General features: G+C 35.7%; 2 protein-coding genes and 2 pseudogenes across 3 annotated transcripts; 2 read left to right on the forward strand and 2 right to left on the reverse strand.

Annotated features, from left to right (window-relative positions):
• The first annotated feature begins 1,615 nt into the window (after positions 1-1,615).
• LOC120129172 (elongation factor 2-like) lies at positions 1,616-5,206 on the forward strand. 2 transcript variants are annotated; one of them, XM_039146745.1, is made up of 4 exons: positions 1,616-1,662; positions 2,006-2,042; positions 2,147-2,234; positions 2,543-5,206. In XM_039146745.1, exons 2-4 carry the CDS (start codon positions 2,040-2,042, stop codon positions 4,981-4,983), a joined length of 2,532 nt encoding a protein of 843 aa, XP_039002676.1. In that variant the 5' UTR covers positions 1,616-1,662; positions 2,006-2,039; the 3' UTR covers positions 4,984-5,206. The 2 variants fall into 2 exon arrangements, with proteins under 2 accessions (XP_039002676.1, XP_039002677.1); XM_039146746.1 differs by lacking the exon at positions 1,616-1,662 and adding an exon at positions 1,705-1,872.
• Positions 5,047-16,627, reverse strand: LOC120129226 (annotated as a pseudogene).
• On the forward strand, positions 8,365-10,900 carry LOC120129173 (annotated as a pseudogene).
• A 959-nt stretch (positions 16,628-17,586) lies between the features above and the next one.
• On the reverse strand, positions 17,587-19,230 carry LOC120129084. The gene is made up of 5 exons (XM_039146680.1): positions 18,833-19,230; positions 18,504-18,618; positions 18,310-18,391; positions 18,118-18,169; positions 17,587-17,875 (listed from the first exon to the last, which is right to left on the reverse strand). The coding sequence occupies exons 1-5, from the start codon at positions 19,178-19,180 to the stop codon at positions 17,813-17,815; spliced, it is 660 nt and encodes a 219-aa protein (XP_039002611.1). The 5' UTR covers positions 19,181-19,230; the 3' UTR covers positions 17,587-17,812.
• Between the last annotated feature and the right edge of the window lie 6,861 nt (positions 19,231-26,091).

Here is a 26,091-nt window from a genome sequence, read left to right on the forward strand (position 1 = left end):
TAAATATTTCAAAATCAAACCCCAAAGTTTCAAAATTTATATTTTAGTCATTAGCCCAGATTTTGGGATATTACAAAGTATGTATTAATTACTACATTTTTTTATTTTTACTACACGTATGAGTTGAAAAATAAAACATCATATCAAATTATATGACAAACTTAATAGAAAATATTAAAAAATATAATATGAAAACATTTTAAAAATTAATCCTAAACAATACATGTAATAAAATTTATACAACAAAATAAAAAATAAAATTTGAATTGAAGACATACTTAAAAATAATCAAAATAAAATAAATAAAATAAAATGATATATTTTTATTTTATATGCATCATATTATTTTATAATAAGTATTAAAAAATTTATAAATCATTAAAAAATAAATAAAATATATTTATACTCGTGTAATTATATACAAAAAGGAAAGATTGTTTTGAAATAATTATATTATTTAGGGATATTATTGTTCAAATGGGAGGGAATTGTCTAATATCTAAAAAAAGGGGATGAGATTCCCATGAATTCAAGGTGAAAAAAGCATCGTTGGTGATATTTCATTACCTCCTAATGGGAATGCTTTTGAGCCAAACGTAGGTATACGATTCTGGAAAAAAATTATTCCTTTGGAAATAATCTTTTCCTTGATTCAAACGCTCTGTTGTGTTTAAGGATTAGTTAGATTAATATTGTTACTGATGTAATATTAAAAAAACGTAATTTGAAGTAATATAAACATAATTTTCTCTTATTTTTAAGATTGAAGTAATGGGAAGTTTAGCCTTTATACTTAAAATTTATCAAAAAAATGAGAGTAAGGGGCTGTTTGTTTACTACTGAATGGAACCATTCAACGCTGAACCGTTCAACATTCAGCGTGTTTGATTCTCACCTCTGAATGAAGACTATGCTGAATGAAACAATAAAACACTGCTGAATGATTCAGCATTAAAGTACATTTTGAATCATTAAGCACCTGGTATTTTACCATAATACCTATTTTTTCACATGTTGTCTTATTAAACAATCATATCTTATAATATAATAAATCATTATGAAGGTAAAAAAGAAAATATTCATAATTTAGATTGTACATTCAGAACCATTATTAAACAACATGTCACATTCAGAGCCAATTCATACAGAGCCTTTGAATCATTCAGGCCATTGAATCATTCAGCGCTTAATCATTTTATTTTATCAAACAACCCCTAAATAAATTTTTACAACATGATGTCTATACTCTTTTTATCCACATTAATCTTTAAATTTGAATAATGTTTTGATGACATGGCATTTGATTGTATCACATGACATAATTTTCAAGTAAAAATCCTTAAAAAAATAAAAGAGAGGAATTATCAAACTTAAGATTAATGCAGACAAAAAAAAGTAAAGATTAAATTGAGAATAACGGTAAGTTTAAGGACTAAACGTTATTTTATCCCCTTTCAAAAGTCAAAGATATGTTTTAGATGCTGTGTACCACTAACGTATACCAGCATTAAAAAGCCCACGAAACCAAAGCCCAAAACCGAAAAAGAGATAAACCCTAGCCGAGCCGAGCATATATCTTTCGCTTACACTCATTCCCCTCATTTTGAGAGAGTCTGTGTATCAATAACTTCCTCTTTCTATCTATTGCCGCCTCTCTCTGAGGTTCTCTCTTTTCTTCTTTCACATGTAATTAAGATCTATTTACGTTTAGGTCCATGTGTTATCATTTCTTTTTGTTCTGATCTTAGATCCTGATTTTGATTTTGATTTCTTCGATGTTAGATGGAATATGATTCTGTTTACTAAGTAAATCATGTAGTTACGTAGCTCTAAAATATGTAGCTGAGAATTTTTTTTATCATCTATAGATAGGCATTATGATTTCAGATCTCAGAATATTCTACTTTTTTTATGGATGGAGTTGTGTATTGAGATTAAGCTTCTTTTGTTTGCACTTTGAATGTATTTGGATTAGGAGAACTTATGTGCTTTGTTCGCTGCGCAGGTTTTGATTCTTTATTTTCTAAAAACAAGCCAAGATGGTAAGTTGACTGAGGAGTTTTTTTGGTGATTTTTATGTTTGGTTTCCTTTCTATTTTTTTGTGTGAGTTCCATTTGATTTGAGATGATGTTGGATTTGTTACAGGTGAAGTTTACAGCTGAGGAGCTTCGGGTCATTATGGACCGAAAGCACAACATCCGTAACATGTCTGTTATTGCCCATGTGGACCACGGTAAGCTATTTCCATTCCTGTTTGCACGACTTCAAAATTATTATAGCTCGTTTGACTATTTTGTACTTCAATTTATTGGTGTTTATGGGTTTGTTTTATAATGTTTAATCCGTGTTGGATTTAATTGGTAATCTATTTGTAATATGAAAATGAAACCTGTATGAAACTTATGCTAGCTAGGTTAGTCTCAGATTGAAAATCATTTCACTGCAATAACTCTTCAGGTGTTGATGATCGTTCAGTTTCACAAATTATTTGGCCCTCTTTAAAGTGTTGGCATTGGTTCTCATCTAGTTTTTGATGTACAGGGAAATCAACTCTTACTGATTCTCTTGTTGCTGCTGCTGGAATTATTGCACAAGAAGTTGCTGGTGATGTTCGTATGACAGATACCCGTGCTGATGAGGCTGAGCGTGGTATTACAATCAAATCTACTGGTATCTCTCTGTATTATGAAATGACCGAGGACTCTTTGAAGAGCTACAAAGGAGAGAGACAAGGGAATGAGTATCTCATCAATCTTATAGATTCCCCCGGTCACGTTGACTTTTCATCTGAGGTCACAGCTGCTCTTCGTATCACCGATGGTGCCCTTGTTGTTGTTGACTGTATTGAAGGTGTCTGTGTGCAAACAGAGACTGTCCTCAGACAGGCTCTTGGTGAAAGAATCAGGCCTGTCTTGACTGTTAACAAGATGGACAGGTGCTTCCTTGAGCTCCAGGTTGATGGTGAGGAAGCTTACCAAACATTCCAAAGGGTGATTGAAAATGCTAATGTCATCATGGCTACCTATGAAGATCCTCTTCTTGGTGATGTTCAAGTCTACCCTGAGAAGGGAACTGTTGCTTTCTCTGCTGGTTTGCATGGTTGGGCTTTTACCTTGACCAATTTTGCCAAAATGTATGCCTCAAAGTTTGGAGTTGATGAGTCAAAAATGATGGAAAGACTTTGGGGCGAGAACTTTTTTGACCCAGCTACCAAGAAGTGGACCACCAAAAACACTGGCACTGCTACCTGCAAACGGGGGTTTGTTCAATTCTGTTATGAGCCCATCAAGCAGATAATCAACACCTGTATGAATGACCAGAAGGATAAGCTCTGGCCCATGTTGCAAAAACTTAATGTTACCATGAAGTCTGATGAGAAGGACTTGATGGGGAAGGCCCTAATGAAGCGTGTAATGCAGACTTGGCTTCCGGCAAGCAGTGCTCTACTGGAAATGATGATCTTTCACCTTCCCTCTCCAAGCAAGGCTCAGAGATATCGCGTTGAGAACTTATATGAGGGTCCACTTGATGATGTCTATGCCAATGCTATCAGGAACTGTGATCCTGAGGGTCCTCTTATGCTCTATGTTTCTAAGATGATTCCTGCTTCTGATAAAGGTAGGTTCTTTGCCTTTGGCCGTGTCTTCTCTGGCAAAGTTTCAACTGGTTTGAAGGTCAGGATTATGGGTCCAAACTATGTACCTGGTGAGAAGAAAGATTTGTATGTCAAGAGTGTACAGAGGACTGTTATTTGGATGGGAAAGAAACAGGAAACTGTTGAGGATGTGCCTTGTGGTAACACAGTGGCTTTGGTCGGGTTGGATCAGTTTATCACGAAGAATGCTACTTTGACTAATGAGAAGGAAGTTGATGCTCACCCAATTCGTGCCATGAAGTTCTCAGTCTCCCCTGTTGTCCGTGTTGCCGTTCAGTGCAAGGTTGCATCTGATCTTCCCAAACTTGTTGAAGGGCTGAAGCGTTTGGCAAAGTCCGATCCTATGGTTCTGTGTTCCATTGAAGAGTCAGGAGAGCACATTGTTGCTGGTGCTGGAGAACTCCACCTTGAAATCTGTCTTAAAGATTTGCAAGAAGATTTTATGGGTGGTGCTGAGATCATTAAGTCGGACCCTGTTGTGTCATTTCGTGAGACTGTCCTAGAGAGGTCTTGCAGGACAGTGATGAGCAAGTCTCCTAACAAGCACAACCGTTTGTACATGGAAGCTCGTCCTCTGGAGGAAGGATTGGCTGAAGCCATTGACGATGGGCGTATTGGCCCAAGAGATGATCCCAAGAATCGTTCTAAAATTTTGGCTGAGGAGTATGGTTGGGACAAAGATCTTGCCAAGAAGATATGGTGTTTTGGCCCTGAAACCACTGGTCCTAACATGGTAGTTGATATGTGTAAGGGAGTTCAGTACCTGAATGAAATTAAGGATTCAGTAGTTGCTGGGTTCCAGTGGGCATCAAAGGAAGGTGCATTGGCTGAAGAGAACATGAGGGGTATATGCTTTGAAGTTTGTGATGTGGTTCTCCACACTGATGCTATCCATAGAGGTGGTGGTCAGATCATTCCAACAGCCAGGAGGGTTTTCTATGCATCTCAGCTGACTGCCAAGCCAAGGTTGCTTGAGCCGGTTTACTTAGTGGAAATCCAAGCCCCGGAGCAGGCACTTGGTGGTATTTACAGTGTTCTTAACCAGAAGCGAGGACACGTCTTTGAGGAGATGCAGAGGCCTGGTACTCCGCTATACAACATCAAAGCTTACCTCCCTGTTATCGAGTCTTTCGGGTTCTCTAGCACTCTGAGGGCTGCAACATCAGGACAGGCTTTCCCACAGTGTGTGTTTGATCACTGGGATATGATGTCATCGGATCCATTGGAGCCTGGTTCACAGGCAGCAGCCCATGTTGCTGATATCCGTAAGAGGAAGGGTTTGAAGGAGCAGATGACCCCACTTTCCGATTACGAGGACAAGCTATAAGCAGCTACCATAATAAATTGTTGAGGAGAGGTTAGATTATCCATTTTCTGCTGCTGCTATAAGTTAATTTCTAGTGTTATTTTTGCTGTTGGTCTGTTGGGTGGGTGCCGTCACCTCAACCCATCTATTATTGTGTCTACAATGGACACAAGAATTGTTCTGTTTTGTTCCGTGGTGTTTTAAGCCTTTGTGATGTTTGTATTCCCAATAGACGTGTTTTGTTCATGTTTTTGACCTCCATATGCTTCTACTTTTTCTTTCGACTTATTATAATTGTTATGGATGTTTTTGTTAGTTAATTGTCAAAGGATTTTTGTGTGGAAAATTAATGTGGAAAAACAAAGGTGAAGTGGATCTTAGATGGCAATGCCACACGATATAGATCTGGTTTTCCTCCTCTTTCAACAAGAAATAATTTACCTAATTTTGTTTTGGAAAAATTGTTTTATTCTCTATTTAAGAGGCGTAAAGACTTGATTAATATTGTTGTGTACAATGTCCTATTACTTTAAAATCTTGATATTGGGAAATCACCGATAAATCATATTTTAGAAGGATGCATTATAATGTTGCTATTGTCTTTGACCAAAATAATGAAAATTTGTTATTTTAAACGCTAATTGACTCGCTTTTTTGGTTTAACAGTTTAGTCGTTCAAGAGTCTTTAGAGAAGTTTTTGTCTGCCAGCAAACTAGTAAATAACTTGGACGAAAGGTTCACACTGTAGTGTGTTATAATCTATTGGATTTGAGATTCAAAATACCTTTAATTTAACTGTACATTTTCAATGCTCATTAATGCAAAGTACATTTTCAATACTCATTAATGCAAACAAGTAACACCTTTTAGGACAACCTGAACTTGGATCATTTTCGATCCTTTATAATTTTACATTTGTTAAACTTCAAACCTGAACTCGAAATTAAAGAGAGAGAAAAAAGGTCTCCTCTTAAGAGAAATAGAGAGAATATCTTTGCAAGCAAATGGTTATGAGTAGATTCTCCAAATTGGTTATGGGGACAAATATCGAAATCTCACGACATCAACCACTTTTCAATCATATAATTTTAAAGAATATTGTAAGTATATCCCTCCATTTAAGTTGTCAATTATGTTGACTAGTAAGGGCATATGAAGATATTTTGACAAAGCAAATCTCATAATAGTTTATTTACGGATTCTACTTTTGACCATCTTTCAATCCACTGAAAATAATCTCTCTCATCCCTCTTTCAAATGAGACCAAAGAAAACTTGAGCCTTTGTTGTTTTCTCCTGAACTCATGTCCTCGAGCCTGGTCTCAAATCTTAATGTCATTAACAACCATGAACATCGATTCTACGTCCGAATCAAAAAGTTCACCGTAATACACTATTACAATTATCACTCTTGCACTATTAATAATATTAAATAATAAAAAATTATTTGAATTACTCAATTAAATTTAGGATAAACTTTTTGAATAGTCCGTACGTAAGTTATTAATTAGGGTATTTGAGTTTAAAATATTATAAATTAGCCATTCAAATTTTCTGATATTATAAAATGGTTATTAAATATTTAGAGGTTGGTGAAAATGCCCTTGAACCAGATTTACTGTTGGTTTGAGACCTTATTCGCATAAGATACACTAGAAGTGTCGATGTTTCATCAAATCACCCCTCATTTTTTAGTGCATATCATTCTGGTTTCTTAAGATACACTAGAAATGTTTTACCAGATCCATCCGAACTCTTCAGACAGTGTTACAATATGATCGATCCTCCAAACTTTTATTGTAATTCTGTCAAGTAAGGACACTAGTATTAATCTACTTTCAGAATGAACCTTAACATCCCTTGGTATTGGCTTAATTTTTGTATAATTAATTAGAAAAGATAATCGCCTTTTAAATTACATATTCTTGCTTGCTAGTGCCTGTATCAAATCTTTGCCCTACAAGAGAGCCATGAAGGACAAAATACGTATTTTTTCCTTAACATTTCTTAAAATGAAGATTCACCAGTGGCATTTACTGGCGAATATGTTTCTTGGTGGTTACTTCTGGCTAACCATTGGAGGTGTAGTATTTGCTGATGGCAGCTTGTGGTTTTGTTGCAGTTAAACACCTCTGTTAGTAGACCAAGAGACTCAGGGATAATTGGTGGTAGAGGATCCCGAGAAAGTGAGTTTTTTATCTTACTAGTTCTATCAGGCAGTGATGATTGATGTTTTTGAGGTCCATATTTTGTGGATTTGTTTATTGTAGAAACTTATGATGTGTTTTATATAGTGTCAATTTATCAATGCTGATTGTTGAACTTTGACATGAGCATCTTTTAGCCTGTTTGAAATGCGTAGTGTACACTCATGCTTCTAGTGTATTAATGGAGAAGTTCAACATTAGGAAAACTATCTTGTGCTTTGAGAAGAAATTATGTTATGGAATATATGTCAATTGATTAGATTGAGTTAACAGTTTTCGTAGAGTTTTTGGTTGCTAATGATTTCGTCGCTACAGAAAAAAAATTATAGAACATGCCTTAATTTTATCAGGATTATGATTGAATTATTTGGTGGAAGTTCATTGTTTGTAACATTTGATAAAATTCCTATACGACTGTTAAGAGTATAAATGCTTAGGTGCTGTGGACATGCCTTTACTGTGACACTGTTGCGAGTAGTGCATTACACTTGCTTTGTTTTTCCCTTGCGTCTTTTTTATTTTGTTTTTTTTCTTGTGATAACTAAATCAGGCAATTTTGCATAAATTTAACCTTACGCATCTAGATGTGAGTTTTATTGATATCTTTGAAGTTCTGAATATCCTTTGTGCCATGGCATGAAGTTGTTCTTGTTGTATGAGACATAATAATTGGTCACTGATTCAATGAAGCAAAACATTTTCTTCTTTTAATAACATATCATTTTACATGTGGAAATCCATTTTGATGATGCTTACCTTAGTCCAGCTGTCAAAATTCCATTTGCTATTGTTTTGGATTTTATTATATGCTGTTCTTAAGCTATGTTACTCCGACTCAGGTGCGGTGTGGGACATGGGTATGGCTAGATTTTTCTAAGTTTTTCTGTGTATTTGGAGGATCCTTAGAGGTCATATCCCCACATCCAAGTGTCAGACACGGCTACTTAGAGAAAAATGTAGAGTCCGAGAAACATAGATCTTAAGCACAAGGACCTTACATCATCAAAGTAGTACTTAGTGAAAAATGTAGAGTCCGAGCAACATAGATCTTAAGCACAAGGACCCTACATCATCAAAGTGAATTCAGAAACTTAATGGACAAAACATTGACGCATTTACATATGATCCTATATTTGTATCGACATATTTTTCATTGTTCTGACCGTGTTCCCCTTTAAGGTTCGTCTGTCGCTGAGTGGGCACATGGGGAGGAACTTCCTTACTGGCTTGACCAGCAGGCTCTTGAAACTGAAAGTATTCCTGCAGGCAAACACTGGTCATCCCAACCATTGCCCAATTTGGACCCAAAGCATCTCCTCAGGACATCCTCTTACCCCGAGCCACAGCAGAAGCAGCCACAACAACAACATCTACATTTCTCTAGTGAACCAATTCTAGTTCCAAAATCTGTTAACACTTCATACCCACCCCCTTGTGGAAGATCTCCTCAAGCTTCACCAAATCAACATTCTGGCCAACTGAATATACCATATATGGTTCGTGGATCGCAGATGATGTCTTCACCAAATCTCTCCACCTTCTCTAATTCTCAGCCTCAAATTCCAGGTTTGCATCATGGGTCTGGTGGGAACATAGCTCAATTGATTCCTGGTGTGTCTGCCAATAACTGTGCCTCAGATCAATTGGGAAGCCAGCCCAAATTATATGGCGGAGATAGTTCTAGTATTTCGAACAATATTTTGCAGCAACAGTTATCTCATCAAAATGGTTTAATTCCACCTCAATTAATGCCACAGATGCAGGAGCACCAGCAGAGACTGCAGCACCCTGTTCAGCCATCATTTAACCGTTTGTCAGGGATTCAGTCGCAACTATTTAATCCTCATCATTCTCTGTCCCACCTCTAATGAACCGATTTGAAGCTGTACTGGTGATTTGAGAGATCACAGACCTAAATCATCTCAGAAAGGTAGGCAAAACCCTCGATTTTCTCAGCAGGGCTTTGATATTGGATGGCCTCACTTTAGATCCAAATACATGTCACCTGATGAGATTGAAGGCATTCTCAGAATGCAACTTGCTGCAACTCACAGTAACGACCCCTATGTGGATGATTATTACCACCAGGCTTGCCTTGCAAGAAAGTCTGCTGGGGCAAAGTTGAGACATAATTTCTGCCCAAATCATCTAATAAGGGATCTTCTGACCAGAGCACGTGCAAATGCTGAGCCATATGCTTTTCTTCAGGTTGATACTCTTGGGAGGGTTCCTTTCTCTTCAATTCAGAGGCCTCGTCCTCTTTCGGAAGTTGACCCTCCAAATTAATCTGCTGTCAACAACAATGCCCAGTTAGCTTCTGATATGCCCCTAGAACAAGAACGAATGCTTGCTGCCAGAGTTACAATTGAGGATGGTCTATGCCTTCTTGATGTAGATGATATTGATCGGTTTTTACAGTTCAACCAGTTACAGGATGGTGGAGCACAGCTGAGACAAAGACGACAGGTTTTGTTGGAAGGGTTGGCTGCATCATTTCAATTGGTTGACCCTCTTGGCAAGAATGGCCACACAGATGAGCTTGCTCAGAAGGATGATCTTGTCTTTTTGCGGATAGCGTCCCTTCCCAAAGGCCTGAAGCTGCTTGCAATGTGCCTTCAGCTTCTCTTTCAGATGGCGAGCTCATGTGGGTTGTCTGCATGGCCATTTTCCGTCATTTAAGGTTCTTTTTTGGAGTCCTTCTGATCCAGGAGCAGCAGAAACTACTACTAACTTTGCAAAGGTTGTGTCCTTGTGTATTCATGAGATGGATCTTTCTGCACTTTCTGTCTTGCAGCTGTGGTTTGTTCCTCAGAGCAGCCTCCTCTTCGTCCTCTTGGAAGTCCTGCGGGAGATGGGGCATCTTTTATTTTGAAGTGTGTTCTTGATAGAGCAACAAAACTCGTGACCGATTTTAGAGCTGGTGTTTATTACAATATAAGCAATCAGTCACCTTGGAAGGCCTCTTTTGATGAATTCTTTAACCTTCTTACCAAGTATTTGATAAACAAATTCGATACAGTGATGCAGTCCTTGCGTATGCAGGTCAAACCAAATATGGTAACTGATGAATCAGATGCTGCAAAAGCAATTAAGAGAGAAATGCCAATCGATCTGTTACATGCGTGTCTACCACACATTAATGAGCAGCAGAAAAAGCTGATATGGGATCTCTCTCAGCGGTCTATGCTTGTAGGGCAGTCATGATAAATTAGTGGGACAAGCTTAAATTCACACACATTTGGACAGCCATAGCGAAGTGATGCCTTGGGCTATAAGCAACGCAATTAGATTACACCTTTCCATGTGTGGCTGATGGCTATGAAGGAGCACCCAGAGTTGTTCAGGTGAAGCTCTAAGGATACATAAGTTATGGTTCTATTTTAGTTTTAGTAGTTGTGATTTAATCTTTAATAATAACATGCTTCTGCTTTTTTTCTTTTGCGGTACTTTTAAGTGGGCCTAGCAATGTGTATTTATGATAGAACCTTGCAGGAATTTTCCTTCTGAGGCTCTTTCCATAGATTGGAGACTATTTTGTTAGAACTTGTGTATGGGATTGTAGTTGGTTAGTGTGTAGGTGGTTTAGTGTCCCGACTTATATTTTTGTTTAAAGGAGGTGGGATGGATCGACTGTCGGAACAATCGCTGTGCAATGTAGCAGACACTGGATAAAGAATCAAATAATGCCAGCTAGCATGCAGGGTGTGATATTGTTGCTTTGTCAGTCCAGTTATAATGGTGGGTTAGCTTTAATATTGGTAGTTTCTTCTTATTGGAAGGAAGGCAGTCTTTTCTTGTGCATTGTTTTAGTGTTGGTGTAAATTTCTTGATAATCTTTAATGTTATCTTTCTGATGTTAGTGATCGATCAATAACATGGGCCATATCTGGTTTTTAAAAATAATGGTGGTTTAAATTCTAAAGCAGGATACAATAAGATGAAATAGTAGTTTAGCTATTAAAATCAAAGAAAAAAGTTACAATTCATAAGTCATATCGAGTTTTAAGTCTTACCGATACTAGAACAACAAAGATGTTTCTATGGAGAAAGCAACGGTACAAATTAGCAGAAACTCGGGGGGAAATGTGTATAATGTGTTACACTGCTTCAAAACATGAAGCCATCTATTATTTGAAGCAAAATGTTCAAGACAATTTACAGGCGACTCCATAAAGACAATGTATGGCAAATGCTAAAGAGCTAACTACCAAACGGATCACTTTGGACACTACAAAATGAATCACATCCTTAAAAGTTATTCGTTCATTTCATCATATCATATGTATATCAATCCTAACTAAAACTTCTTAATTCACAGTTGAACAGTTCTGTTCACTCGGGGACTGGCCAAACTTGGACACAACTAGTGTCCGGTATGTAGTATGACCAGGACGTCCTAGGTAAAATATAGATTGTCAAAATAATGCATGTAAACTCTACACGAAGAGCATGTTCTTATCTAGTCTCTCATCAAAGGATACTGGAAGTATGAGAGAGATGGTTTCAACACCGCTTACTCTAACAATAACGTTCACTAATCAGCTTCATATATTATAGATATGATATCATCGACTGCCGCTCTTGAGAGCAGCCTCACAGAAGCATCACGAACCAACTCAATTAGCAAATCATCAAGTTGTTCAAGAACACCGGAGTCTTGGAGTTTAGGATAAAGGGGGGCCATGTAATCTGCCGCTACCTCCGCTAGCTTCCACAGAGAGAAACCATATGGAAGTTTTATAACTTCAACAGCTGAATTTCTATCAGAATCCAAGCAAGATGTAATAGTTGTGAAGAAGTCTTCTTGAACATCTTCCAAAATTCAGCCAGCCGGTACAGTTCTACATAAGGTTTCAACTCATATAGCCTTTCCTCAGTTTCCATATTGTCCCACACACGTCCAAAGGGAGGATTAGGTAGCTCATGACTATAGATCAATCGAACTAACTTGATTAATGCTTCCCAACTCACAGGAACCTTTATGCTTTGTGAATGGCTGCAACCAAATTGAATCTTTGCAGTGAACATAAACCAGAGAAAAACAAAAATACCAAGAACCAAAACTAAAATGAAGGCACACAAATCATCTCCTGTTTCAGAAAAAAAAAATACATTAAAACACGGTAGAAGAATTAATGTGAATCAAAGTAGTCAATACACTACCACACAAAGCAATCAGGAATAGAATGATTGAAACATCCAAAGTTACATGACGATTCTGATGATTGAGAATTGAAAAGTTAGGATAAAGAAACTGCGAGAGTGGAAGAGTTAGGGTATAAAAGGACAGGACACGGTTCCTGGATTATTAGAAACTCCAATGAAAGAGAAATGCCATTTAGCAGGAAATTGATGTCTTTGAACTATCTAAATATGAATGTATGATAATTCAGAATCTCATCCTTAGTCAAATGGGACAACATTGTTGAAGTGGTCAAAGAATGGCTTACATTCTCTGTTAGCAAAATTCCTGAAGTTCTTCTAAATCGGGACAAACCAGATTGCTTAAGCTAAATGTTCATGGAAGCTGCACGAACAGGAGGTGCATTCGGAAGAGAATGGAAAAACTGAATGATTGGATTTGCTGGCTTATTACACGATTGTCCACTAACCTTGTTAGAACTTTGGCCAATCTATCAAGAGACAGAAGTTGCAAAGAATATGCAATTCGAAAGAATAGAGATTCAATCTGATTTGTTAAGTTCTATGCTCTTAATCAAGCAGAACACCCCACCTCAACACCCACTTCTTCCATCATCCAGGCGATGAAAGAACTCCTTGATGCCAGGACTCCAAAGCTTTCCCACATTCCAAGAAAAATTATATTGCCGACTGACTTTATAATGAAAGCATTTCAGATGCAGCAGGATAAAAAATTCATCATCAAGCTCTTTGTGGCTTGAAATCTCTTCTCCTAGCAGACAGATGTAGTGGGTGTCAGTTACCTTAGATTGCTTAGTTGTCATATTCAGGACCATTGGCCTCTTTTATACCATAATAATAATAATAAGTCCAATTCCTTGACATTTGGTTGAATGTCAACCCATTTGTCACATAATCAACATTGAAGACGCCAACATACGTTCAAACTAGTCCAAGTAAAATACTAATTGACCAATATAGAATATAGAGATTTGCCTAATTTTAGTTAAACCAACAGAAAAGGTGTCATGATATTTCGAGGTTTTCAACCTGTCTGATGTTTTCATAGCAACAATATTGGCAACCAGGCCAATGGATTATTGTTAATATATAAAAAACACCTTTCATCAATTATCATGCCAAGGAATGACAAAAAATTAGAACTTCAAAGTGTAAAAAGGAAGAGAAAAGTGGTTTCTGCGCACCTTTCCTGCATTCCAGATAGAAACAAAGCTTGTAGATATTTACACCTCGACTGCGGTATGATTTTGTGAGCATGTATGTGCGGAACCAATAGAGAGCAAAAACTGCATGCCCAGGACATTTCATCTGTCTCTTTAGCTTCCAAGATTATATCCCTGAAACAAGAATATAAAAACTTCACACTACATAAACATAAATGAACAGAAGGAGCAAATTAACAGTTGATCAGCATATCTTTTGTAAGTATACTTTCAAAATGCTATCTGCAATGAAGCTGCTACATCAGATGAAAAATTGAGATTGGAAAAGGAGACTATTCTACTGACATAATGCATCAGGGTATGACCAAGCAAAAAGAGGGGCAGGGACTACGGAGAGACTCACGTGAATTGGAACCCAAATGGACCAAGAGCATCAATTAGATCAGTGCTCGGAATAGGAGTACCCCACTTAGGTATCTTTCAGCAAAGCATTAGGAATAACGGTTGCATGTTACAAGATTTAGCCAGAGTTTTCAACTTCCTTGCAAGCTCCTCTCCTGCTTCAAGATAATCAAAGTAAACATAGTCCAAAAACTTCAGTAGTGCCTGCTGATCAACACGAGCAGACAAACGGACTTCTTTCTGCATCTTTGAGGTGAGCTTCTTTGGAATATCTCTTACTAAAACATTATCAGTTGATTTTTGCACTCTTGAGGAAATTGCTCAGGGGGTAGCAATGATGGACAACGGACTGCAAGAATAATTTTATGAACACTGACAGACTCACCATTTGTGAAAAAGTATTGCAGAGTATGCTCCTTGTCTTGAAGTGCTTTCCCAAAGCCTTTGTCATGTTTATCGGGAAAACCACAAACACCAAAATAACTAAAAATATTTGCAGCCAACAACCTTGGCCCAGCGCAGATACATTATCCAAGACTTCTTGTACTGTCTTTATTAAATGAGGTTCGATATGAGTATGATCTATCTCAGAGAAATGCTGTACCAACTCAGCTAGTCCCGACAAACTGTAAAATAAAAGAGTGTCTTTTCCTTCCCACTATTCAGCAGTCATCCAGCAACAGGCCCTCTCATAAAACACATTATTATAGAAATGAAGGGAAAAGATTCTCCTCTTATTACATTGATTGCTCAAGCAACTTCTTATAGAAGCCACTAGTGTCTTCATCCCATCACCTCTAATAACATTTTTTTTTTGATATTGTGACAATTCAAATTAACAAATCAAACCAATCAATTCAAAAACAGTTTTAGGAATGTTTGGCGACCAGAAGTTGTTTGCTGATGATGCATAATCTAGAAAACTCAGCAAGCGTCTCAGACACTCATTTCCCTTCAGCTCTAGAACACCAGAAAGGATGAGCCTTTCTTTTGACGCAATATATGTGCTGCTAGAATGCATCATCGCTAAAACTGCTCTAGATGATGCCTCGCTTCTAGAGGCATCATCATTTTCACAAATTTGGCACCCTTTGCAAATTGCTTCTACAAAAGACAAGCTATCAGAAAAATATCAGCAAAGGTAATGAGAAAATCTGGGTGGCTAAAAAACCAAAAGAAAAAGAAAAGAACACCACAGTATAACAAAGAATTAAAATACATATCAACAAAAACATGAAATGCACATGAACTGGGTAGGCAAAACAGGAGTTACTGATGAAGAGGAAAATCACCATGCACACATGATAAGCATGTCAATATAGAGCTCATTTATATCTGTTCTTGGTCTAAAATCTTTTGCACAGTGCACAGCAAGCCATCCAAAAATCTCCCAGAGGTATGGCCTTAGTGCAAGAAGAAAATTAGTATCAAGGCCTTCCTGAGAAACTGACATTAGTTCCTGAGGTGACAAAGGATGCTTCACTGTTTGTTTGTCAAAATTTTCAAGTAGACTTTGTCAATCCCTTGCTCCCAAAAGTGAGAGTGATGTTCTCCCGGCCAGCGACTAATTAGAGCCAACCTACAAGCCTCATCTAGCAAAGACATCATCTCATTTGCACCCTTTCCGGTGCCCAACCTCCATACTCTCATGCCTCCAATAATGGCTTTAATTAGAGACCCAGAACGTAAGCTTGTCATTTCACACATCTCTGTTCATCTGCCTAAGTAATGAATGTAAAAGATTACACAAACAACAATAGAACACATTTGTTGAGGATATATGTGAAAGAAAACAAATTATAACCATTACTGCCAAATGCTGGGCAAATCTAAACCCCTCTATCCTAACCACCAGGGGCTCTGAACCATCCATGCAAGAAACCATCATTGTTAGAATTGTTTCTCCGTTTTCCAGAAGCTCCTTGACTACTTTATTGCATAGCGCTGTAACAAAGAGATATGAAATTGTTCAATCCAGAAATTGAGGGATAAAAACTAGTAAGTTAACAGATGATTCATTACCTAATGCAGAATACAATTTCAACACTGCAACTTTTGTAGATAGATGAGATTTAGTAAAACAATCTTCTAAAACTTTGATCAAAATAGTATCATTCCACACGAAATAACGAGATTGAGGCCACTGCCACAATATTGTATACAATAGAGAAGCCATCTCTCGAAAATTCTCAATTGGCCGGGTGCTACCAGGAAATTCTCAGATAATCCTAATAATTTGAATAAGAATCTTTGTTTCTTTGACTATATCCCAAACTTGTTTCTCCCTCTTAACACTTAGATTGGAAAGGACCATGTTCAAAGCTGTGGCAGAGGAAGTAGCAACTTCTAAATTGTCGGAACATAATAATGTTGACAAAGGGATGATGAGATCTGTCAAGTACAATTGCATCATTGAACTGTTACTGTTGACCAATTTCACCACCAAATTTACTGTCGTGCTTATTATGGCTTCACTTTTACTCTGCAGAATCCACACCAATGCCTCAACAATATCAGCAAGAGAATCCTGGAAATGGAAGCCAAAACATGAAAACTGTTAAAAGCGCATGGATGAACACAAATAACACCGGAATTAACATTTATAAACTACTTGGACGTCCAGAGTTAAATGAGGGGGAAAGATAAAGGCAATATAACCATCTACCTCAAATATGAAACATAAACCGAAACATGAGCAAGACCAATCTCCACAAAAGTGTTCTTGTTTCATAACTAGGTAATCAATTTACTTTCTACTTTCACCACTTGCCTTTTGCAACTTTTTTAATACACAAAAGTTGCTATGAACCAAAAAAGCAAATAATTAAAAGGAAAAGTCAGATTTGAGTGAAAATAGAGAGCTTCTGGAGAATTGCGGGAAGAAAAGAGACTCGAACATAAATGGTCATATTTTGTGTTCGGGTCAAATGTTATTTTTATTAAGGGTAAACCTTTGGTTTAGTGTCCCACCTATTATTTTTATTCTATTTTGATCACTCAATTTTTTTTAAAAAAATCATACCTAACATTTAATTTTGATTTCATTTTCGTTGACATAACGCCATAAGATAACACCTATCATTATTGAAATAATGATAAAAATATCATATTATCAATTTTGTTAATTTTTAACGACACCCAATTAATTTGATTTCTTAATTTATCTTTTAATTAATTAGATTTGATGTAATTTGAGACAGACAACCGCACCAAATGGTTTTTATTGGACTAAAATCTCTAATCCTACAAGACCTAAGGCATGTCTAGGTATATTTTTGTTTCCGCCAATAGAATATAGGGTAAACTACATATTTTGAAATTATTAGTTTTAATCCGTTTTAATATCTAAATTTTTAATTTTTTTAAATCTTATCTAATATTTAATTTTTATTTTATTTTAATACCTATTGTTAAAAACTTAATGCATTCAAAACCTCAAGTATCAATTTTTATTCATTTTAGTACCGAAACTTTCATTTTTTTCTTAAAACTTCACGTTAACTTTTGAACACCATACTAAAATAAAATAAAAATTAAATTTTAGGTATGATTTAAAAAAAATAAAAGTTTAAGTATTAAATCAGACCAAAACTAATCATTTAGGTACTAAACATGTAATTTACCCTAGAATATAACAAGTCGTAACTCAATGCTTGCTGGTTACACCTATATGAATCCGGGGATTGAAATATAAGGTACATGCAAAGTCGGGAAAAGTTGTTAAGGGCTAAGCAAGCTCTGAATAATGAATATCTCACCACTAGAAACAAAGTAACAAACCACGTGCCAATTTTCTATATACAAATACAGTAAACTTGTTGAGAGTTTAATTGAGGTGCTGAGAATCATTTGGTAGACCGCTCGCCTTCCTTTGTAGTAAAAATGAATGTTCTCTCATGCCCCAGCTTAGTTATATTTATAGCTGTTTTGCCAACTGAGGAAATTGTTGTAGCACCCATGTTACGGCCCTGATGGCACCCTGTAATGAAAATTTATCCCAGTTCATTATCATAACAAGAAGCATAATTACTGTTATCTGTAACTGTAAAACTACCTCCACGTTTACATTTTATCTACAACAGACCTGTTTAGGAAGGAGATAGTGTTGTACTATTTGGTTTCATTCTTTTGGGAAAGTATTGGACATGAGTATTTTAGAAATAATTAAAAAAAAAAAGGGATAAGTAAGGCTGTTTTATCAATGAAAGCTGATTTTCATACCAAAGCTGTCTTCCCAGGTTTGATTGCAGGTTCAACAACGTCTCGTCCATATCTGTTCAAAACAAATTTAGTCTCTAATTTTCTTTCAGTTAAAACAATAGAGAAACTATATTCTTAGCCAAGAAATTTGCATTTACAGGAAGGAAAGAAAAATGGAGTTTACTAAAATAAATCAAATGAGTCATCACTTACACTATTTGCCTTGTGCCATCCACCATCTCTAGCCGATAAAAGCTGCAACCTTTGCTGAAGGGAAAAACCTTTCCTTTCCATTCTGTTTAAATTCAACATTGTATGTAATAAACTATTTAATCAAATGAGGAAATGGAAAACCGAAATATTCCCTAAGATAATATTTAAAGAAATGCAAAAGATGGTGGATTTACCTAAATGCCATGTAACTCCAACAGCAGATGAATCCTCGGCAGAGATATCTTCAATAGCAAATTGGAGGTCCTTGCTTATTGAATCCATGAAACTCTTGAAGAACTCTAAAATTTCCTATACCATCATTCAATTTCCTTTAATCTTTCATCTCCCGGAAAAATAAAAAAACTAGAAGAAATCACAGTTGACAACAATTCAATAGGTTATTTTCGATGTATTCTGTCTCTCATATTTATGCACAACTTAGATATTTATAATATTTATCTCACAGTTGAGCACGGATGGAATGGAAAATTGAGTAGTTAACTTAGCTACAATGTTAAGTTACCTTGCGACCAATGAATGGACGGGGGAAGATAAGGTCCTCGTACACGCATTTCTCCGCTATTAAGGGCTCCACCGACGCCAGATCACGGCCATTGATTCCTGCGTAGAACCTCCTAACAACCTCCGCTGCATCCTGATCATGTGGTTTAGATGCGATGTCGAAGACGGCCGCCTGATTTTCTGACGACGACGATGATGAGACCATAAGGGTGAGCTGTGGCCGAGATCCTTTCAGCGGGGCAGTTAGCGTTCTTGAGTACGGTGGTAAAGATTTGGCGAGGACAGTAGGGAGATTAGGGGCTGGAGAATGAAGACAAGGGAGTGGAGATATTTTGGAGCTGAGCAACATTTTTGTGTTGCTAAGGCTCTGCTATTCACTTTAATTTTCTTTTCTTAATAGCTTATTTCTTTTGAAACTTCTTTTCTTTTTAGTGATAAGAGTAGGGATGGGCATGGGGTTGGAGACTCAATCTCAAAATTTTACATCATTCATTCGACTTGATCTAAAAAATATCTATAACCCATACAACTTAAATCTCATCCGATTTTTTGAGAAAAAAATTTGAATTTGATCTGATCCGAAATAATAAAAATATATAGAGAAATATTATTGTAAACATTTCTAATTATATAAGGTAAAATTATATTTTTTTCGATTCGGGTTGGGTCGGATATTTTTATCCTAAACCTGAATCTGACCCGATTCAAATATCACCTTTAAAAAATCTAACTCGACCCGACCTGAATCCGATTTTTTTTTAAAATTTCGATCTAATCAGATCATGTTAAAACCCGTCGAGTTCAAGTCTCATGCCATCCATATTTAAGAGCGGTGACGTAAAAAATGGGTACACTCTCTACAATAAAATAAGATCATAATTAATGATGATTAAAATTTGATTTTTAAGAAAATTTTAAATTTGAATTGAGTCGTAAAGTAGGAGTTGAATAATTTAAAATTTTAATAATTAATTGATTCATTTTTAAGTTCAAGATGAGTTCTTTAATTTTAATTTGATGGTCGTAAATATCTATTAATATTTAATTTGATAATACCAAAAATTTTAATATTTAGATTAACAAAACAATCAAATAAACCTTCTTTAAATCTAAAGAGACAGCTCCAAATAAAATCTTAAAAGAATTACAAAATAATATAAATTATTTATTTTTTTATACGGGTAGAGAAGATTAATTAAACATAAAATAACATAATTTATTTTATATGAAAGAGGAGAAAAGGAAAGGAAAGAAATAAACTATCGACGTGGAATATATAACTTAATAGAATCGAATCAATTCAAATTAGTTAATGTATAGAATAAATAAATAATGATAAATCGGTAAATATATAATCTATATAATTAAATGCTGCAGAGATAGATAGAGGGAGGAAGTCTGGGAATCTATATGCCACGTAATATAAAAATGGCGACGGTATAGTCATTACATAATCTATAAAGTGATTTTCTTAGCTATTTTCACCAACCTCTTTTTCTTGTTTTCAGTATAGTGGGAGAAATATGGGCAATTACACCGAAAAATCACTTTTTTAACTTTAATTAACTGTTAGATACTCTTTTATTTTTATTTATTAATTTAACACTCTTTACAGAAAGATACATTATTTGAAATGTGTCTTACGTTGATTTGACACTACGTGGGGTAAGACGTGCCCTTGAAGCGCGCCTTTGCTTTAATTTCGCAATCACCCCGCCTGTTCACACCCTTATTCCCTCCCTATAAATACATCCATTTTCAATCACTTTCATCACACCAAATCTTCTCCACTTCTCTCAAATACTATTATATTTTCTCATAGCTCTTTAAGGTATATTTTATTATATTTAATATTTTTTAGTATTTTATTTAACTATTTATTTTTTTAATATTTTATTTAATTAATTTTTTTTGCAGTTATAAAATGGAAGGCGGTCTACTTCGTTTGGATGGAAATCATATATCTCGACATTTTATTGATACGGTAACATTTTTACATTTTAATTTAATTTAAATTATTAATAATAATTTATTTATTTAATGAATGATTATTAGTTTATAAATTAATTTTTGTAATTATTTATATTTTAGGAGAGCGACCATAAATTAGATCATTTTATTTGGAACCTTAAGTTAGCGATACCTATCCATGTCTGGCCGTATTTAGTCGAGGTTAAATTCGGTCACACAACTAGATATGAAGGCCATTGTAAGATAGAACCAAATTTGATTGAGGCTTTAGTGGAGCGGTGGAGGCCGGAGACCCACACATTCCATCTTCCGTGCGGAGAGTACACGATTACGCTTGAGGATGTTTCTATGCACTTGGGGCTTCCGGTGGATGGAGATGTGATTTCAGGGATGGCGCAGGGTAGTTGGACTACTTTGTGCTAGGATTATCTAGGAGGTGTCCCGCGAAATTTTAACGGTGTTCGGATAACGTTAAATGGGTTAGATGCAAATTTTCAGAATTTGAGCGAGGACGCCTCATAGGATCAAGTTAAAATGTATGCACAGGCATACATACTTCAGCTGATAGGATGGTTGCTAATGTCGGCCAGATCGCACAACCAAGTTCATTGTATGTGGTTGCGACATCTTGGTAACTTTCATCTGGCCGGATCACTGAGTTGGGGCTCGACAGTTTTGGTATTCCTGTATAGGGAGATGTGTCAAGCGACTGATTACAAGAAAAATACTATCGACGGATGTCTCCTTCTGCTGCAGTCTTGGGCATGGTATTGTTTGCCCTTTTTATGTCCTGTTGTGAAGAACCCGTTCTTATTTCCGCTACTATTAAGGTAATTACAAAACTGATTTTGTATATTAATCATTTTATCCAGTGTATAATAAATTTTGTCCTTGAATAGGTGGTCTACTGACAGGAAAAATCATCAGGATCTACCTGATGAATTAGAAATAATCAGGCTGTTAATCGATCAGAAGGTTGGCAGAGAGGTATGCATTTTAATGTTTAAAAATCGATTTTGTATTATAGTTATATGATTAGATTATTATTTTAATAAGAATTATATATATTTGTTTTAGTTTGAACGGGTTCCATATTCTAAAGATGATGTAACACCCCAATTTAGGGGCTAAATTTTAGAAATTATAAAGTGGTGAATTTAATTGGTATTTTGAAAGAAACAAATGATTAAATTCTAAAATCGCAAAGTTAGAATACCATTTTATAAAGTGTAGGAAATTCAGTGGCTAAACTCTTGATTTGCCCAGTTTTGTTTAGGAGAGAATTATAAACTCTCTCCCCATGCTGCAGAATTCATTTTTCAAGTTTTTCTCCCCCGTTGACCTTTCTTTCAACTCCGATCTACTCACCCTCCGACCTCCGATCGACGAACCGAAACCACCATCGTGTTCGTTGTCGACTGATGAATAAAATGCCTTAAACGTTTCGTTATGAATCGGCGTCATTTGTCGTTAATTTCAGTAGGAAGTATCGTCGGTGTTAACTCAATTTTCGTTGGTTTTTTATCGATTTAGTCGATCCGGCCATTCGTTTTCGACACCTCCTGCACTATCGTGTTCCTTGCATCGTTCTGAGTCGGCCAGTGTCCTCCGTTTCTCCATCGTCGTCGGCGCGTGGAGGGGTGAAAAAGTCAAAGTTTTTGATGTTTCGGAATCAAGCTCTTCGCCGTTCAAATTTGTGAACCGAGCTTGGTAAGTGTCTCAAAATGCCTTCAAATAATTTTTAGGAATTTTTTCAGGAATTTTCCGACACCGTATTACTGTTCACGAACCGCAACTGCGCGTAGGGTGTTAATTTTGTAATTATTTTCTGTTAGGGTGATATTTGTGTAAAATTCGGGTGTTAGTCTTGTAAATATTTATAGAAGGTGGCTAATTTTGTAATTAATTTCTTTTAGGGTGATATTTGTGTAAAACGATCGACTATGACCGTTGACCGGTGTTGACCACTGTTGACTAGAACTTTGACCGGCGTTGACCAGGCGTTGAATGACCTTTGACTTTTATCGGGTATACCTATTCTAATATTTTTCGACGTCCTGAATCCGTTTTTGGGGCCCATTTTACCAAATTTGAACCCGATAAGTTGGTTTTCACTGATTAATCACCTGATTCGATCCGTTTTTTGAAATTAAACCCCCGTTTTTTATGAAATATTTATTATTATGTATTTGAGGAATTATTGGAAGTTAAATTAAAGATCGAGGGCGTTTGAATGAAATTTTTATGGTCGATCAGTATGGCACATAAATCGAGGTAATACTTTACTACCTCTTTATGCTTTTTGGAACATGTTGACATTGGTAAATGCATGAATAAGATAATGTTGGTCACTTTTGTGGAGTTGATTAATTTCTACACTCGATCTGAATACGGTAAAAAGGTTTAGTAATTGATTATGGTTCAAATGACTTTTATAAGAGATTGTTAGAATTAAATTACAAATTTTGTAATTAGTGATAAAGGAATCAGCATTGGATTTGTAACTTATATTTTATATCAACAAAGGTTAAATACTAAAGATACTCGGATGAGTAATTATGAGAATACTATGGTTGGGTAAAATTATGAAAATACTCTTATGTTGTAAAATGACAAGAATTGTCCATGGAAGTTGATTAATAAATCTGAAAAGACTTATTGATCTGATAAAACTACATATGTGTATAAGAAATGCTAGTTTTGCTTAGAAAATTTGGATTACCTGTTTTTAACCCTATGAGGGTTTGTGCAAGACACTAGAACTGTTAAGGAATCATTTCAAGATAAGAAAATGTTCAGGAAAACAATTAACTATATGATCTCTAAATTATAGTTATTTTTTGTTAAGAGTTAATACCGAAACTATTTGGTTAAGAAATTACAAAAATGCCCTTAAAATGTAAAAATAGTCCGAGTTGACCATGAATGAGAAAGTACTTTGAGGGTTCGTACTTAACTCGATAAAGTACAGATTTACTTGTTGAGATCCTATTTTTGTATGGAAAATTTCTGATAATTCGTTAGTAACATATGAGAAGATATTTAACTAGAAATCTTAGAGTTATGAGTAAATATTTGAAGAATAAATTATCGATGGTGCTCTTCTGTCAGAATTTTTTGTATAAAATGCAATTGATGATAAGTCTGAATTAAATAATAAGATCGGACGGAAGGAACTGATTAAAATACGTGGGATCTGTAAAATAACCAAAATACTCTTGTAATGAAAATGACTCAAGAATATCACCTAGTTCATGAATGAATAGATATCCTCAAGCTTTGAAATGAATGGAAAAACATTGAGCACCAAAATGACCATATGGTCTATACTAAGTAAATATCTTGGATTAATTAAGAAATTCAAATAAACATGGACGTTGTACTGCTCTTTAATGTTATGAAACACAATTTAAGCCGGACAAACAATGCTAGTGCTATATCAGTACTTGAATGGCATATGTACCACTTGAATGCTAGTTCGTCTCCTCAAGTTTGGATTGATGATAATTATGGAAGTACTCATCTCAACGATAGAGCACATTTGATATTAAGAAGTGGATATTCGTGAGATAAATCAATCACGAATACCGAATTAATTTTAGTATATGACCAAAGTGAACTGAACGGAAGTACAACATGTATCCGAAACTCAGAAGAGTCTGAATTACTCTGGAAAACTCTAAAGTAACAGGAATAGCATTAATTGCTAAATGAACCAAGGAACCTTAATGACGGAGAATTTAGTAAGTAATTGCATGAGTCTGGAAATACAATAAACTTGTATGATATATGATCCCTATAGTTATGAACTAAGAATCAAATACGTCATCAATTCCTGATATTGTTGTAATGTAGAAAGAAAATAAAGATTATAAGGATGCATGTTCGATTCCTTAAGGTATATTTAGCGATGATTCTGAAGATGATTTATGGACAAGAATTGTTGGTATTATAGAGTGAATACCATGAAGGGTAATAAATTGACCAGTCGACAGGCATCAGTTCTGAGAGTTATTCAGCTCAAGTTGTTCGATAATTCGATCGATTGTCATGGATGGAAATTGCCCTGAATATTCGTTTTTTTTCTTTTTCGACTCAAATCACTACGGTTATTCTAGATGCACATGAAAACATAGTGGGATTCTAAAGTATCAACCTTAAATGTCTGATTATATTGGTTAGTAACTGATTCTCTTCAATAGGATCTCGTTCCTGGAATTTGATTAAATTACATAAGTTTTATGTTATCCATACTGATGACTAAAAAATGCCTCTGATAAATATTGGGATTTCTCTAGTGTATTCCTTATATTTTAATAACTTGTTTTATTGTTTTAACATGAGGTACACTGAAATTTATGGTTACTGTTTTATGGATGCACTAACTTATTGGTGATGGCTTATGGAATACTATCAAAGTATAAATTGTATCTTGGAGATACAGATTTGTAAAGTACAGCTCTGATCAAGCTGGAAAATTTTTATGGACCAAATGTGACTCTTAGGTAGGCTCTGCGACCCTAAGATCATTCTCGGGTAGGCCCTGCAGTCCTAAGATGTGTTCTTAGGTAGGCCTCATGGCCCCGAACTTTCTTGGGTAGGCTTTCAGGCCCTAAGATGTTCCCTTAGGTTAACTCTTTATACGATGGTTTTAAAATATGAGTTTAAAAAGCTCCACTATAATACATTTTATGGGATTTACTGAATCATTTGATTAGTGTACCTATTATGATTTTATCGTACTGATGGAACACACTAGACATCCTATTCGATCTCCTGAAAATGTGATTCTATGAATACTTCCTATGAACTGAGATATTCATGGCTTCTATTCATTGAACTACCATTGGAACTCCAGATTATTTCGAAAACCGATATACGTTTGATTAAATAAGAAATGGTATGACTTTCCATTTATCGGCATGTCTTGGAGCATCATCTGGTAGTTCTGTATTACTGAGCTTTTCGAAGCTCACTCTATTACTCACCATTGCAGGTTAAAAGAATTGTACCAGTACAGCTATCAATATCAGTGAGTTCTTCCGGCGTTTCTTGCAGAGTATGGTACATATGATTAGGGGGCATTAGATTGTACTTTATTTTATATCTGAGTTTGAAAAATATATTTAATTTTTGAACAATAATAAATCATTTTTTGAGAAAAGTTTTAAATTTTCCGCTATTTTTACAGTGGGTCGCTCCGGTGGTCCTAATATGACACTCCAAATCGGATCGGGCTACCGCATCAGTCTGAGAGGGTTATATTTAGTGGTATCAGAGCTTTGGTTT

This window comes from Hibiscus syriacus, unplaced genomic scaffold, assembly GCF_006381635.1.
Source record: "Hibiscus syriacus cultivar Baekdansim isolate YM2019G1 unplaced genomic scaffold, ASM638163v2 tig00110483_pilon, whole genome shotgun sequence".
Taxonomy (NCBI): Eukaryota; Viridiplantae; Streptophyta; class Magnoliopsida; order Malvales; family Malvaceae; genus Hibiscus; species Hibiscus syriacus.

What these genes read in the sequence shown, in the direction of transcription:
- LOC120129172 (XM_039146745.1), top strand. An exon ending in TATTGCCCATGTGGACCACG is followed by an intron (nt 2,235 to 2,542) that starts GTAAGCTATTTC and finishes TTTGATGTACAG; the next exon opens with GGAAATCAACTCTTACTGAT.
- LOC120129084 (XM_039146680.1), bottom strand. Translation starts at nt 19,180, where the DNA reads ATGTTGCTCAGCTCCAAAATATCTCCACTCCCTTGTCTTCATTCTCCA. An exon ending in GTCCATTCATTGGTCGCAAG is followed by an intron (nt 18,619 to 18,832) that starts GTAACTTAACAT and finishes ATGATGGTATAG; the next exon opens with GAAATTTTAGAGTTCTTCAA. An exon ending in TGGAGTTACATGGCATTTAG is followed by an intron (nt 18,392 to 18,503) that starts GTAAATCCACCA and finishes GAATTTAAACAG; the next exon opens with AATGGAAAGGAAAGGTTTTT.